General features: G+C 39.8%; 1 protein-coding gene across 1 annotated transcript in view; it reads left to right on the forward strand.

The window, feature by feature from the left end:
- mgll (monoglyceride lipase) overlaps window positions 1-16,357 on the forward strand; it is a 43,848-nt gene that overhangs the window by 5,498 nt on the left and 21,993 nt on the right. The window contains exons 3-4 of the mRNA XM_005937856.2: window positions 8,733-8,839; window positions 15,656-15,792. Of these exons, the coding sequence (XP_005937918.1) occupies window positions 8,733-8,839; window positions 15,656-15,792 (244 nt within the window). The remainder of the gene's footprint in view (window positions 1-8,732; window positions 8,840-15,655; window positions 15,793-16,357) is intronic.

The following is a 16,357-nucleotide window of genomic DNA, read 5'->3' on the forward strand; positions in this document are numbered from 1 at the left end:
TGATAAGAATAGTTTCACGTCGGCCTCAGTAGCACCTCGTGTAGAGATAAACTCTGAGGATCAAAGGAATCTCCAGACAGGGTGTTTTCCTTTTGACAGTTAATTAAAAACAGCGAAGGGTTTGTGTGGTTATGAATAGAGTGTAGCAATGATAATGACATTATGTGATCATCTAGGACTACAGCTTATTATTTTATTTATCATTGTTTTTGCCAGTGAATCAGACAATGATAAAAATGAGAATTTCATGAAGGCAAAGTGACCTCACAGCTACTTTCACCACGGCTGTTAACATCACCAAAGTTATGAAGAGAGGTGTTGTAACCATAGTGGCAGGCCAGCAATTAATGACTCATATCTGTGTGGGCCATGTAGTTTATTGCATGTCATGTTTGATTAGTGACGAAGCAGAAACTGAGCACATGGTTGGAAAGCAAATGTATGCACTGGAAACTTCAGCTCCTCAAAGCATGTCCATGCAGGTGTTTACCAGGCAGCCAGCACCACGCACCTTTGTAGAGCTTGTACAGAATCAAGCTTCCACAAATCATTGATTATTGCTGTTTAATTAACAAGATAATCCTGCTTGGAGCAATAGCCACACGCTCTGACTGATGGACATGTACGAAATTTAGGTAACTTCTAGGGTGGCTTTGCTGTTGTTCAACATTTTCCAGAGTGAAACTAATTTCATAAACACTAACACTGACTACTGTTATAAACCATATCAGTGCTCCTCTGTTTTTATATCTTATTTCACGTTTAACTTGTACTAAATAAGACATTTTCATTCTTAAGTTAAATAAGGCTCTGTTACCTTCACTCTGTTGTTGCCATTTCATTTAATGATGCATGAAGAATGCAGATGTACAGAATAGATTTTTATGTTCACAAGCTGTTAACTGGCTTTATCTTTTATTATACAACGTAAAGCCATATTATATAGTTCTTTATTTTTTTCAGTATTTGTTATTTGCATTAGGATTAGAGGAAAGGCCAAAGGTCAAAGGCTTCTGAAAGTTCTTTCCCTAGAAGCAGGAAGTAGGTGAAAAGTCGACGGGTGGACTACTTGGATATAAACAATGATTGACAGATCTTCCACTACTCGGATGGACACTAGTATACCACACACACATACATTGTACACCTGTATTTTACAGAATACAGCACACGTACACCAATCAGGCATCACATTATGACCTTTCTATCAGAACCATCAATTTGAGCTACAGTTTTTCTGTCACGGTCTGGCTGGCAGACCGTGGGGATATGGGGGAATGAGGACCCAAAACGCATGGTTCTGCGATGCAAACAGTGCACTTTATTTACAGTGAAGGCTGTAAACACAATAACTCCCCATTGCTCCCTTGAATCCCGTGTGTGTGTGCTCGTGCTCCCCGCTGTTGTGTTCTCGCACACCCTGTGCGTGCTGCTGTTCTGGTCCACTCTTCCACCTGGGGGGGAAACCACAGAAACAGCCATCAACACCAACCCTTGCGAGAGCTCCAACACTCTCCTAAGTAGCTCCCCCGACGAGCCCTGATCACCAACAGGTGTGTGGCAGGAACTTCAGGTGTGGCCAGTCCTCCTGCAGGGCCACACCCGTCAGGCCTGCATGTGGCTGTTCTCCATCCTCCAGTCACACATGTACACACCCACACCCTGCCTATACATATAATGAGTGGAACACAGACTAACACAGCATTGTGCAGAAAGACACACACATCATCAAATAATAACGATAATAATAATAATAACAATAATAATCATCATCATAATAATAATAATAACAACAACAACAACAGTCAAAACTGCTCACGGACCCCCAGTCCTCCAGAGCTGGGTCCGTGACATTTTCAGTAATTTGAGCTACAGTGGCTCGTGCTTTGGATCAGTCCACATGGGCTAGCCTTTGCTCCCCACATGCATCAGTCAGCCTTGGCTGCCTATCACCCTGTTGATGGTTCACCACTGTTCCTTCCTTGGACCACTTTTGATAGATACTGACCACTGCAGACCGACACTGACACCCCACAAGAGCTGTAGTTGTGGAGATGCTCTGACCCGGTCGTCTAGCCATCACAGTTTGTCTCTTGCCAAACTCTCTTAAATCCTTACTCTCGCCCATTTTTTGTTTATAACACATCGACTTTGAGGACAAAATGTTCACCTGTCCCCTAATATAGCCCATGCGCTAACAGGTGCCATGATAAAAAGATAGTAAGGACTATTCACTTCACCTGTCAGTGGTTATAATGTTATACCTGATCGGTGTATGCACAGGTTGTGTAAACAGGCCATGGTCTTATCAGCCTTTTTTGCTGATAAACTCTAAACAAGCTTCTTTGTGTGTTCATGTTTCTGGGGTCAGCCTCTTTAATTTCCTCGCTGCTCATTTCCACTGTATCCATGATACATGATATAGATACTGTATGAAGACAAAAGATGCACTGCATCGTATTTCTTTTCGTGTTGGAGCTTGGGGGGAAATTAGGCTGAGTAATTGAGTATAAAATATGAGCACCATGTGAAATTTCCCAAATGGGTGATTCCAGGTGCCAGCTGGGATAATTTACTGTAAATTAATATAGAAAAGAGAGAAAAAAAGAACTGATCTACTAAACAGTAAGTAATCATTTTTGCATAATTATCACCTCCAGCAGCCTTTACATTAAAATGAGTTGAGCCATGGATTTTCCAATTGAAAGCATAAATAGCCACTTCAGGTGGTTATGGTAGGTAATTTGGTAACACTTATGATAACAGTGATGCATTGTAACAGCAAGTAGTGATAAAAACATATTAAAATGCAGTAAGACAGTAAATGAAGTGCTATAGCATTACATCACCATTGGTTTAAATTAGAAACAAGAACAAATATGCAACAGGTGTAAGTGCATACCTGTGCAATATGACTGAAATGTCAAATTATTCAAAAATCGTAATAGCTTCATATTTCAGACATATGCATTAGTTCCAATGATTTCCAGTGTTCTTGGTCTATCTGCATGTCTGTATTTGGGATCCTTGGGGAAAATAATTTCTACTAAATAAAAAATTTGAACAAGACACTTCAAAAAAATGGAGAAGGATACAGACAGAACAGTGACAACATAAGAATGAATCACAATCGAGCTGCCGCAGTAATCAGGAGGTACAAAATGAGTACAGTGCAGTTTATCACAGTAGCTGTGTGGCTCTGCTTTTAAAACTATGTCAGAGATGGTGCACCTCATGAGCAGTCAAGCCCCATAAAACTCTGGGGAAGTGCTTTAGTCTTGGCACAAGAGAATTTTGTGACAGCTCAAAGTATGCGTGTAAATGTGAAGATGTAAAAGTCTTAATATCGGAAGTACAGTTTTTTGGTCAATTCAGATTCAGTACATTTCTTCAGCTCAGACGGTGTCCAGCATGTTTGGTGTGAAGCTCCAGTAAATGCTTAAGAGGTGGGAGTGTGATAATGTAATGGCTATTTACATTTATAGGCAGCACCACAGGAGCCTGTGGGTATACCAAAATAGGGACTGACTGACTCTCTCAGTCTCCAGAAACCTGACAGGAGAGGAATATTCCAGCTTGTTAACAATTCAAAGCATGTGGCTAAAATCAAATTATGGCTGGGCCACAACCATTTGGGGTTATTTTAAAGAGAAAAGTTGTGCAATAGGAAAAAACGCTTTTGTGTGCGTTACTCGTGTCCTCCATGCTGAGGGGGATTGAATCCATCATTAACACTCTCTGTGCCAATGACAAAATATTACAGCAATCAGTGTTTTTACATTGTGGATTAGTGTTAAAAGTTGAACTTTCTGCTTTTTATTTTGATATAGAGTGCTTATCAAATTTATTAGACCACCAAAGTTTATGCTACAGCTGTCCTGAATTAGTATTGGTGATTACCAAAATAATTTCTTTATGTTTCAGTAATGGTTAATCCACCTGTATGCACAGGCTCTAAACTGTAACCCTGCTCACTCAGTTTAAAAGTAACATGATTAGTGGAAGGTGAAACAATTGTGGTTCATTTATTCCTGTTTACTGTATGAAACAGAGGAACAGGTTAACATATTAATGTGAAGCCATTATTACACACGCTGCCCATAACTCATGTATGGTAACGTCGTTCCTCTCAGGATGTTTTTGCACTGGACGCTGACTGTGCAGACCAGTTCACTTCATTTATCTTTTGATATGAAGCCCTGCTTTACGTGTGCATCTCATGCCTGAGCTGATGTCCTTCTGCTTGAAAGTAGACAGCTGGCAAATGTACTGTGACATTTCATTTTTAAACCTTTCACAAACAACGGGCTGTTTGACATTAAATTAATACCATTTGTTGGAATTTCAACAGCATGTGCGCTCTTTAGTTGAACTGATCGTTTTTTTATTTGAAATGTTTCACAGTGCAGAAGAGTATTATTTATCTAAAGACCGTAAATATTTAGCTGTTTTTTCTGGTTTGAGTTTTCATTTCACTGGTGTAAACTTTCCCGGTAAACATCTTGACATTAAATAACCGTCGGCTGACCGTCTCTCCTCAATATTTAGTCTTGGTGGAAAAACGGCAGCGTCGGCCTCTGAGATATAAGTCTGCCTTCAACATTGTCTGGAGTAAGAGAGTCAGGAAGAAATTAATCCACAGAAACATAAAGATCAGTGGAAGAAAGCCAAATAAAAAATATTTGAGCCCATGAGCATGACAGGGGCCCAGTCCTCAGCCCTCAACAGATGACACACTGACACTGCAACACAAGTCTATAATCTTGACATCAGGAGCCATGGGTGTGGTTCACTATGCAAGAAATGAGACAGAACTGACATTTGGATATGTAAAAGAGCCTTCTCAAGGCTCTAGTAATACTAGTCTGTGTACACGGAGAGACCTTTGTGTGGACATCTGGTCCTTAGCAAAATTAGCTTTGTACTGAAATTTGATTTTGTATTAATGTATTAGAAATAAATTAAAATAAAAAAGAAATCTTTGTAAAAAGACAGCTTTGGTGTACCACTATAGTACGTGCACTTTGCAGTGTTTTGCCATCATACTGCCACCAGTTTTTACCCTCAAGATAACATTGCTGTCTCAACCATGTTTACTGGGTTTCTGATGAGACTGCCTGCAGTCTCTCTGCCTCCATTTCTTTCCATCACACAGCAGTCGCTCTCTTGTCTGTTTGCGTGTGTGTTTTTTACTGTCAAGCACACCCTTGCACACCTTCTATAATAACACCACCATTTCTAGCGTAGCTTTCCATAGCAGTTTGTCACAGTTTCTCTCTCTCCAAACCTCCTTGTCATTTTCCGCCTGTCACATCGTTCTTCTCTGTCATATCCACTTTGTTTTGCTCCGATTGCATCAAATCTTCCTGTCACCTTGGAAGTTACTGACTCATACGAAAGTCTGAAGGTCTGAAATGTCTTGAATCGAGCAGACTTGTTACAATGCAGTCTTTGTGTGTCTTCTACCACTGCATTTCATGCTGCAGAGTTAAAGAACTTGTATAGCAGTGCAAGGTGCTTTGGATCCTGGATTTCTTCCAGTCACCTGTTGCATTAAAAATAATCTCATGTTGTGCAAAAGGCATGCTCTCTATATAGACCACTGTTGTGGAAGAAACCAAGAAAATGTAGAACTTGACAGGACACCAACTGCAAACCCCATATAGTACTTGTATTGTGCATTATTTTTAATCCAATGACATTTCATCGCTGTGAGGCTTTCTCAGATTAAGCTCTGTGACATGCTTAAATGCCTAGAGCCAGACAGCATAAATAATCCTGTGGCAAGAGTTCCTGTGGAAAAATGTACAAGGACTTATTTGTGTCCTCTGTTTTACTGTTTGCGAGCATCAAAATGCCAGAAATGATTTAACTTTGCATTTGAACTGGAGAATTTGAGCTCTGCTGGTAGGTTCTATAATCTTGCTTGTAGTCCATCAGCATTGTGTTAAGGGGATTAGCTCCTTGGTTTTGTTTAGGCCTGTGGTTGTTTAGAGTAGCTCTGAGTAGAGCCAGTGGGAGGCATGAGTGTTTTAATAAGGCTGGTTATAAGCCATGCTGTTCCAGCAGCTAAAACTGTGTGAGAGACAAGTGGGTCTCTGGTTCCCATGAGAGAAAAGACAGAATAAAAAGAAATAATGAGAAGGGGCGAGAAAAGTCTTTTTTTTTGTATGATTTAAGTATTTCAGCTTCATGTATGAAATAATCTGAGCTCTAATTCATTATGCAAAAGATTCATCATGCAAGTGTAATGAGCCACACCAGGATACAGCTTAGAGTTCATTTGCAGCTGCTCCAGCTTTCAAGACATCAAGAGAAAAACTTCCAATTCTAAACATCATTAATTCAACATACAGATTCAACATACAGAACTGCAACAGACTTCTTTCCTGTGGACAGACGAGACCAAAGTAGAGATGTTTAGCATTAGTGCACAGCACCATTTTTGGCAAAAAATTAAACATAGCATTTGTGTGCAAAAAACTCATGGTGGTGGAGGGTGGATGATTTGGACCTGTTGTGCAGCTACAGCATGTGGGCACCTTGCAGTCACGGAATTGACTATGAGCTCCTCCCTACCAACGTATTCTAGAGTTAATGTGAGCCGATCTGTCCGAAAGCTAAAGCTCGACCCAATCTGGGCCGTACAACAGGACTGCACAGAGTCCTGTGAAAACTCCAATTCAAAGTTGTATATCGCATGTGTGTCTTCTCAGACATACAATATGCACCTATGGCTTGAATGGTTCGTGTAGTTGTATGAGTGTAAAGTGTAAATTCCAGATATCGTGTAATCCAGTTATCCAAAAGTGCACGTGACTAACATTTGATATATTGAAACTCCTATTGTTCTTCTTCTGTAGCAAGAACTCGTCCACTCAGTTAAAGGTAAGGTTTGTATTTCACAAAGAGTCAAATGTCAAAATACCACAGTCTTCTGAACTATTTGCAAGTAATTGATTCAAGCGAACTCCTCCTGCCTCTTCCTAGAAGACATTTAGCAAAGTGAAACTGCTTGCTTTGCAAGGCTGACCCAACACACCACTGCGGCCTGAATATTTCTGAAAATGATTCTTCTGGAGATTCCTGCTGTTGAATGAATAGAAACATATGTTAAGATTCAGTTAAATCCTTACATCTCTTACTGTTAGCTGCCATCAGACAGTAGCTACACAGATGAAGCGCCATTAAGCTACAGTAAAACCTACTGAAGGATGAGAAAGACGGAGGACACTGGAAGAAAGAGGAAGAAAATGATAAGATCCCACAGACATAGGAGGCATTTGAAAAGCAAAGACAGCAAATTAGCAAAGAGGGCGTGTATCCTATTGTTCACCATGCAGTTGTCTTTACGGTTAGCTTAGACTAACCCCAATAATCCCCTGCTGCCCCTTGGCATGTGTGTTACACAATATTATTCTCGTACAAAGATGGTCATTCACACACATGCTTTTTTTTGCGAGCCGAGGAACATGTAGCCCGAAGCGACGGCTCTCTCACAAAAAACAAAACAAAAAAAAAACAAGGAAAAGAGCTGTTAGTGAAATTTGCTAATGAAGCCTGATGAACATCTTCTATTATACTCCTCTGCATCCACCCCTCAGCTTGCCTCACACTTTCAGTTCCTTTCCTCCTGTTTCACTTGGTTCCTTTTTTTCCATCCCTCTGAATACATTTGGGCTAATTGTCTGCTGCTGATTGAAGCTTTCACAGCCTTCTCAGTGCTGCTGCTGCTTAGAGTGGAAAAAAAAAACGCTTGAGCATTTCGGTGCCGCTCCACTGCTTAATATGCACCGATAGCAGAGGCAAAACCTTTTAAAAGAAACTTGTCTGACAGGAGAAGACTAGACTGTTAATTAGCAAAAGATATCCCTTTCTGAGTACACAGGAACTAATAGCCTCATGTCACAAAATACCTTTAATGTTTGAAATATAAAATTGTCTATTTGGGTGTAGAAGAAGAAATGATGCTTTGTTATATTTAGGGAGGCGTTAAGCAAGTCTCTACATGCTTGAAGAACAGTATGTTGGTGTAAGATTCTGAAAATGTGTTACACATCACTGACAGTGTGCAGGGATGCAGTAGAAATACTTGTCAACTGTTTAACTTCTAGAGCTAATGAATCTTTTGTCTCTATGCTATCCTTGTGATGGACATGTGCAGTGTGTACCTTATCTCTTGCTCATTGTCAGTTAGAACAGGCTCCAACTTGTGTCCTGCTCCAAACGGATAAGCAGCAAGAAAAGAAACAGATGAAAATGGATGAGCAGTGATGGTTCACTCTTTGTTTTACTGGACTCCTCTGATTCTGTTTTGAGTTGAAGAGGAAGGGATTGGTTGAGGCAGGCATGCAGGCAGATGGATGATAGCTGTTATCTCTGAAAACACAGCCTGCCCACTCTTTATCTGCCATTCTTTATCTGCCATTTTTTCCCAATGTCTGGCTTCACAATCCCCCCTTGACACACGTACGCAAATACATTGATGCACATCCAGTCAAGTAAGTGGTGGGCAGATGCGTGAATTAAATCCTACTGTTAATAGGTTTCTTTTAGATTACATTTAGATGATGCTTTTCCATCCATGAACAATTCTACTTTAACCCCATTTTAAGTGGTCAGTGTAGGAGTTTATCAGGAAATCTAGGAAGTATGGTTCTGCACAAAAAACGGGATAAAGGTCTGTGTTTGTGAAGAGCTAAACTATTTTTTTGTGTGTTTTTTCCTCTCAGGGCTCTGGTATTTATTGCCCATGGAGCTGGGGAACATTGTGGCCCATATGATGAGATGGCACAGAGACTGAAAGAACTCTCCTTGCTGGTATTTGCACACGACCACGGTGAGTGACAAACACGTAAATCACAGTGCTGTTTTGCATCCATGCATTTACACATATGGCTGCCTTCATTTTTTATCGGTAGTTTGCACGCAAAGCAACTGGCACAGAAAATCCATCACTAAGGAGAACTAAGGCTATCAGGGAGAATTAATTAGTTTTCATTTTCCCCTGTTGTTCCACGGCACTGCCTCTCTGCTTTGTTGTTTTAATGCCATGTCGAGGAAAACTTCACATTCAAGGCTGGCTGTAATAATGAAACTTGTGACTTGTGGTTTAGAAACATCCAACTGACCTCTTGGCAAAAGAAAAGAGCCCAGACAAGAATCAGACAAGACACAGCATGCTTTAGGCTTTGGGTTTCGGTTTAATGAAACAACATCTCTGTTAAAGATCACCCTTAATAGCACTCTCGAAATCTTTTCATTAAGGAAACTATGAAACTCTTGCGATAGATAGAACTGCACAGGCTTCAAATTCCCATGTTGACATCCACAGAAGGGCCGCTGTTAATGGAGTGAAAAGATGTATTTGGTACTTTAACGCATTCTATTCAATCAAAAATCATGAAGACTTTCCATAATTGTTCATCAGCTGAAAAGGCTGATTGAGTGGATTCATTAAAGTTTAAAAACTGGCTCATCATGGTACTAAACTGTGAACTTTTTGAGTAATATGTGGACTGTGAAATGACACACAGAAACTGGCTATGGTGGTGCTTTAAATTACACAGTAACCACCAATATTTTGAAATTTACCTGTTAAACATTATGCGCCTAAATGTTGTGCCTTTGAGAAAGACGCCTGTAATTGTGTAGATACACTGTGGGTTTGGGTTTACTGAGGTCAGTAAATCTTTGCTATAGACTGAGACATCGCCACATATACTTAGGAGCAGAAGTCATAAAAAGAACTTCAGGAATCACTCACGTAGTGACTTGGTCGGGGGAAGTGAAAGCTTTTGGGATTTCCCTGATCAACACCTTTGAACATTTACGGCACATTTCCACCCTTGTTTGAAACGATCAGTTGACAGACTACAGTGACCACCTTGGTTGTATTTCCTCAAAAACAAAAGAAAAAAAAAAGGAATGAACCCAGGTACACTTTGGGCTCCCAGTGTAGATACTTATATTTGAAGTCATAGTTGCAGAGGTGGAAAGAGTACTAAAATATTTTACTCAAGTAAAAGTACTATTACTTTGCTGAAATTTTTCTCAAATACAAGTAAAATTACCTGTCTAAAAATTTACTCAAGTAAAAGTAAAAAGTAGCTCATTTAAAATGTACTCAGAGTAAAAGTTACAGTTACTTTTTTGTCAGCAGGAGGACAGCCTCTTCTGAGTAGTGCAAAAAAGACAATGGGATAAATCTCAAAGTAGTTGTTATTTAATTAAAAGAAAATCTTTACAAATTAAAGTGCAGTGGCAGTTAAACTGCAAGTCTATACATCAAAATGGATAATGGTCACCAAACCAACCATGTGTTCTAAACTGTCAAATAAGAGAACAAGTACTGAATTGAGCTGTATGGCAGCTGCTATAAAAATGTGTTTTAATTTTTTAAACTTGGCCTTGCTCTGTTCATTTTGAGGAGCAATTCAGTTCAATTCAATTCAATAAAACTTTATTGATCCTGAAGGTTGACCCCGAAGGAAATTGGATTAAGGCTGCCGACCTTTGCCAGCATCATCTTACCCTTCTGACCATACGTACATTACACAAACATCACATGGGGAAGGCAGGTCAGAGAGGTATAACAATGGAAAATGCACAACATGAGGAAAGAGAAGGAGAAAAAAATAACCCAATAACAGCTTATGTCTTAACTTAATGTGATTAACTTGAGCACAGCCTTTTTGCTAAAATAAATGTACAAGTTTAATTTAACTTACCTCTACATGCTTGCGCAGGTTTGATGTGGAATTTTTAAAAGCTGCTAACTCGGTCTCTCTGGGCAAACACAGCGTACACTGCATAATATTTGTTTGTATATGTGTCTTTCTGGCTGCTGTTACAACCAAATTTCCCCTTGTGGGACAATTAAAGGATTATTCTATTCTATTCTATTCTATTCTATAATAAAGCTGTTGCCTTTCTTGCACTTGAAGCCGAAATGGTCCCTTAAATACGGCCAGGGGTTCACATCGGTTTCTTCGAGTTCAGGGTCAGCAGAATTCAACAGGGTTTCTTTTTTCGCTGGATCCGTACCACCGATGTCAGACTCCATCTTTATCGTGACCCAACGCCAATTTGTTCTACTACCCATCATTCCCTGCAGTATTTCCGAAGCGCAATGTTGTGGGGGGTGGTTTGTTTGTTCTTTTAATTTACTCAGTAACGGGTGTGATTGAAAATGTAGCAATACTTTTTAAAAAATATACTTAAGTAAAAGTAAAATTACCGACTTGAAAAATGACTTTAAAAAGTACAAATAAACAAAAAAAAAACTACTCAATTACAGTAACGCATGTAAATGTAATTCGTTACTTTCCACCTTTGCAAAGTTGTTTTATGCAAAGCCATCAGAAATCCATGCCAGCAACCAATAACCAAGCTCAGAGGAATGCAATTCAGATGGATTGGACAATCTGGGAGCAGTTCTCAAATGGAACTGACTTCACCTTAAAAGCACTTGATATAGTTTATAAAGCATAATCTAGTCACTACATGTTCAATGTGTTCACTTAAAAAAGAAAATGTAAAATTCTTTCAAATGAAAGGTTTGGGTAGAAAGAGAAGGACACAGAGTGTTAGCTTTTTAGTCGATAGTAATTAGGTAATGGCTTGTTAGTCAGTAGTAATTAGATAAAGGGAAATGTCTGTCCCGATGCCTCCATCAACAAGGAACGATGTGCTCGTGGGCTAAATACAGCAGGGACGTTTAAATCCATGTGACTGTGCAGCAGTTGCCGTTGAACATCAGTCTGTGCACTCAATAAAACTCCATAATAACATAAAAAGAGTGAGAATGAGATGACAAAAAAGTCTCAGTGGCAGAAATGTGAAAATATTTACAGAGGTGAAGATCCTAATAAAGAGCTGACAGATAATAAACTGCAGTGAATGATAAGGACGGCTGAGGCTGCTCGCAGAGGAGCAGTTTGTTCAATGCCTCGCAGTAAAATGTCACACTGTTAAATGGAAAATACTGAACTGGAACAAGTCCCTGTAGACTCCAGTTTTTCATCTATTTCTTCCACATTTACACACACACACATCGCCTTGGGCAGCTCTTGATAGAGTTCGCAGATGAGATGTTTCACTCTTTCTCCTTTTTTCTGTCTCTTGTGTTTTCTTTCTAATTATGGGCCGGTAAGGTTTTCATTCATTCACACCCTGCATTGACTGGTGTTTTTTTTTTCTTTTTTCTATCTAGAACAGGCTGCATCTTTTTTTTTTACCAGTTAACAATATTCACAGATCAAGCTGCAGATGGCTGTTGTTTCTTTGAAAGTTACTGATTTACAGAATGCAAAAGCAAAATGCAAACTTCAAAAACCAGGTAGCTAGCAAATATTAATAATAACCTTTGTAGTTCTTATTATCTTTATATGCTTTATTACAAGTGAGTGCCGATTTTAACCACCTTCCTGATCTGGATCTTAGATCTCTGAGAGCGTGAGATCTGTTGATCTGCCATGCTCTGGGGGCTGTAACGCTTACTGGAAATCGTTTATGTAAGGGGTATCTCTGAAGAAATGCTCTTCACGGCTTTTTGACTTTGCATCTCATAATGCAAATGCAGATACTATGATGGGCTAATAAAAAGGACCTCTCTCTCTCTCCTACATGAAAAGCTCAGTCGTAACCTGACTCATTCACTGCAAGAATCACAGGTTAGAACTTAAAGTCCACGATGCTGTAAACCATATTACTGAGGCAACAAGGCATTTTCAGATACTTATTGACTGGTTATGGCCACAGAGAGTCCAAAAGCCTGCTGTGTTTCTCAGTAAATGTGTGAGGGTTTGTCTCCTTCCCTGTCTGGAAATTTGCAGAGATGTGGGTAAAAAGAGCAGTGACACACCAGAGGTAGATCCCTCCACAGGAAAACAAAAAGTCATTGAAGCAAAGCAGTTTTCCATTTGTCTATACTTTGGTAAACAAGGGAAAGAAATTCCCAGATTCCCTGAGCTCGACAAAGTTCTGAATCTATTTAGGTACCGTTCATAATTATTCTGTAAATGCCGTGCTGACATTCATTATTTTCACTCTCCTCTGATTCATAACTGTTTCTAAAATCTTTGTATGTAACATGCACATTTGTTCAAAGCAAAAAGGATGAGGAAATAGGACTTTTTTGGTGGTGGGGGTTGGTTGTTTTCTTTTTACCTGTTGCAGCTTTTGTAATGAAACGGTTTGTTGGATCTGAGTCCTGGAATGTTCTCATGGCCTTATCATAACCATCAGTTGTCTAAAAGGTTAGGTGTGTGCGGGGATATGTGTGTTTTCCAGGAATACCTGTTATTACCTGTACTAACAGAAGATATGGATTTAATGGGGTGAGAAGCCATTGAAAGAATAGAGCGGTGGTGGTTTACTGTGCATTGATCTCAAGTTTGCACCACTCCATCACTGAAGCTGTGATTGGACATTGATTTGCACACAGTGATGATTGCTTTTGATGCTATTGATGGACAGGAAAGCGCTGAGGGTGAAGACGTGCTCTTGTACAACCCCTTTTCCAAAGAAGCTGGAATGATGAAAAACAAAAGGACAAAAAGACAAGCTATCAGATGTTTAAAAAAGGAAATATTATTCTTTTTAGAAAAATTGGGTGACATGTTTGGACTTCTTGCAGGCCACTTTAGCACCTAGATTTTTCTTCTTTTTTTTTACTATGAACCCATGCTGTGGTGATGTGGTTTGGCATTGTCTTACTAAATAAATAAACAAACCCTTTCCTGGAAAAGATGTTTTCTGTATTTCAGAGCTCGGATATATTGTATGTGTTTTTGACATTCATGATAAGAGAGCAGCTGAGCTGTCAGGTGACCACCACCTGGTGGTGAGTTGGATCTTGTGGTGCAGAAGGATGCTGGGTAAGCCTGGCGTGCCAAAACATTTAGTTTGAGGATGTGCTGCGAGCACATAGCAGAGGCCCCTACCCCAGAGATCTTCAACTCCCACCATCAGCAGAGATTCAACAGCATCCTGAGGGAGACTGTGGACATTGAGCCTGAATAGATCCACACCTCAGATGAGCTACAGCTGTGAGGGGGCATGTGCCTGCAGTGGTGGCCATTTCCGAATGAGATGCTGGACCCCAGCCATCAAGCTGAAAGAAAGAGTCCTGTCGACCTTGGTTGGTTGGAATTCGTAGAAGGCTGGAAGGTACCTGCAACTCAAGCCATGCGTGGCTTGTGCTAAGGAGGAGATTGAATATGATTTTCAGTCAGCCAAAGCGGAATCTGGTAAACTGTCCAACTACTCAGGAGGGTGGAGCTACTGACCTGAAATGAAGACATTGTCGGGCAGTGGCGCTCTAGAATCCAACTTATATGCCTTTCGTAGAGGATCAGGGACTGGAGTAGATGAGAAGCTCTTGATGCTGTGGGACTGTCTTAGATGACACACCTCTGAAATAGGACATGGAAGTTTGGGACAGTGCCTGTAGACACTTGTGTTCCAACTTGCTGGGGATTGCCCTGCCTACCTGGGATGGTCGCATGGGCCCTAGAGAGGAAAGATGGCAGAATGTTCACATACTGTTCAGCATTTATGGTTATGTATGTAAAAAACTACTCTTCTCATAATGGATGCTTATATGTAGCCACTGAGTTCTAGTTTCATAGCCCTTTTCTTGCTTTGAGACTTCTCTGAATTCTTCTAATCCCATGTCATGTATTGGTTATGTAGATAATGAAACCATTATCTACATAACCATCCACCAATGCTCTGCAATTTTACAACAACAAAAAAGAAAGAAAAAAAGAAAAAAAAGAAACATCACAAACTTCTTAAAAGTGGTAAACCCTTCCACATGTTTACTTGAAAACATCTTGAAATTCAAAATAAGCATACATTTTTTGAATGCGTCCCATCTTTTTTGGAGTGTTTTATAGGAAGCATGCATTTCTAAACACTGACACACTTTCAACATTACAGAGCCAACGAGAGAAGGTGTGAGATGCACATGTGAATGTTTATTAGCTAGTGTTATTGGGTTGGTGGTTACCATGGCAGCCAGCCTCACCTCTCAGTTATTGGTGCGGAAAGCCTGAGGACAGCACATATATATAATATATGGATGTGCACATACATATTCAGATATTTTCCCTCCTCTCCATCTGTCAAGCTCACTTCTATCATCTCTGTTTTCGTCTTTTCTTGCTTTCATCTTCTTGTTTGCCCCCTTTTCCCTCCTCTTTTGTCTTGAACCATCATTTTTTTCACTTCAACTCTTCCCCCATACTTTTCCTCTACTAGTCCATTTTATTCTTACTCTCCCTGTTTTTTCTGTTTCCCTTTCCATCATTTCCTTTATTTTTCTTTACGTCTCTCATCACCAAAGCAGAAGGCTTCCCCTTGAGTTGAATTGTATGTGGATGCAGTCAGTCCTTAAAAAGTTTAAGGAATAAATGTAAAACATATTTTTATAGTATGCCTGTGATTTGCCTTTTATTCTCATGCAGTTACCCTTTCAACAGTTTTGTGTTTAATTCAACTTGTTGAACTGCTATAAGCTATAACTCTAGGCTTATAATTACCCCTGTATCATGCTACTTTGCCCTCTTTTCATAAAAAAATGTGAAGTTTTCTTGTTTTTGAAGGTCTTAAATAATGTGTTAAACTTTCCTGATTCTTTCTTCCACAGTTGGCCATGGCCAGAGCGAAGGTGACAGGATGAACATTAAGGACTTTCAGATTTATATCAGAGACTCCCTTCAGCACATTGACCTGATGAAGTCTCGCCACCCTGACCTACCTGTATTTATTGTAGGCCACTCCATGGTAAGACACTTTCCATGAATGTGTGTCAGTTCCTGGAATAAACCATGCATGTCTTTGGAATTGTTTGCACAATGATGTCCTTGGCTTTTGTCTTGTTCTGTGTCCTGGGAGCAGTGTTGTCTTTTGATCAGGTTGGTTTTCCTGTTTTGTTTGGTGTTAAATTGCATAATGTGCCTGAGATCCTCATACAGTATGCTTGACACAAATAGAGCGAGAGAGCTGGCGAAAACCAATGTACAAGTCCCGCTCAAGCACATATTTGATGAGGCTTCCTGTGACATTTTGACACGTAAATGGGGAAAGTGTTCCTCATCTAGTTGCATGGTTTACTGCTGCTCTGGACATGCAAGTCTAGATAAACTGGTTGTTGAATATCAGCAGAATCAGGCATTTTTTAAGTAGCAGTGATTAAGTAATATACTAAGTAAAATACTTAGTAACTTGCTACCTTTAATTATTAATTGACTTGCTAGCAGAACCGCTTACAGTTTTTCTGTTTAATGGTCAAACTTTACCTATCATCTAAAGTATAACAGACCAACAGTTCAGGGAAGGCTTGCGAAGT

The sequence above is a fragment of the Haplochromis burtoni genome, unplaced genomic scaffold (assembly GCF_018398535.1).
Source record: "Haplochromis burtoni strain Fernald_Lab_line unplaced genomic scaffold, NCSU_Asbu1 Contig_60, whole genome shotgun sequence".
In the NCBI taxonomy this organism is placed as follows: Eukaryota; Metazoa; Chordata; class Actinopteri; order Cichliformes; family Cichlidae; genus Haplochromis; species Haplochromis burtoni.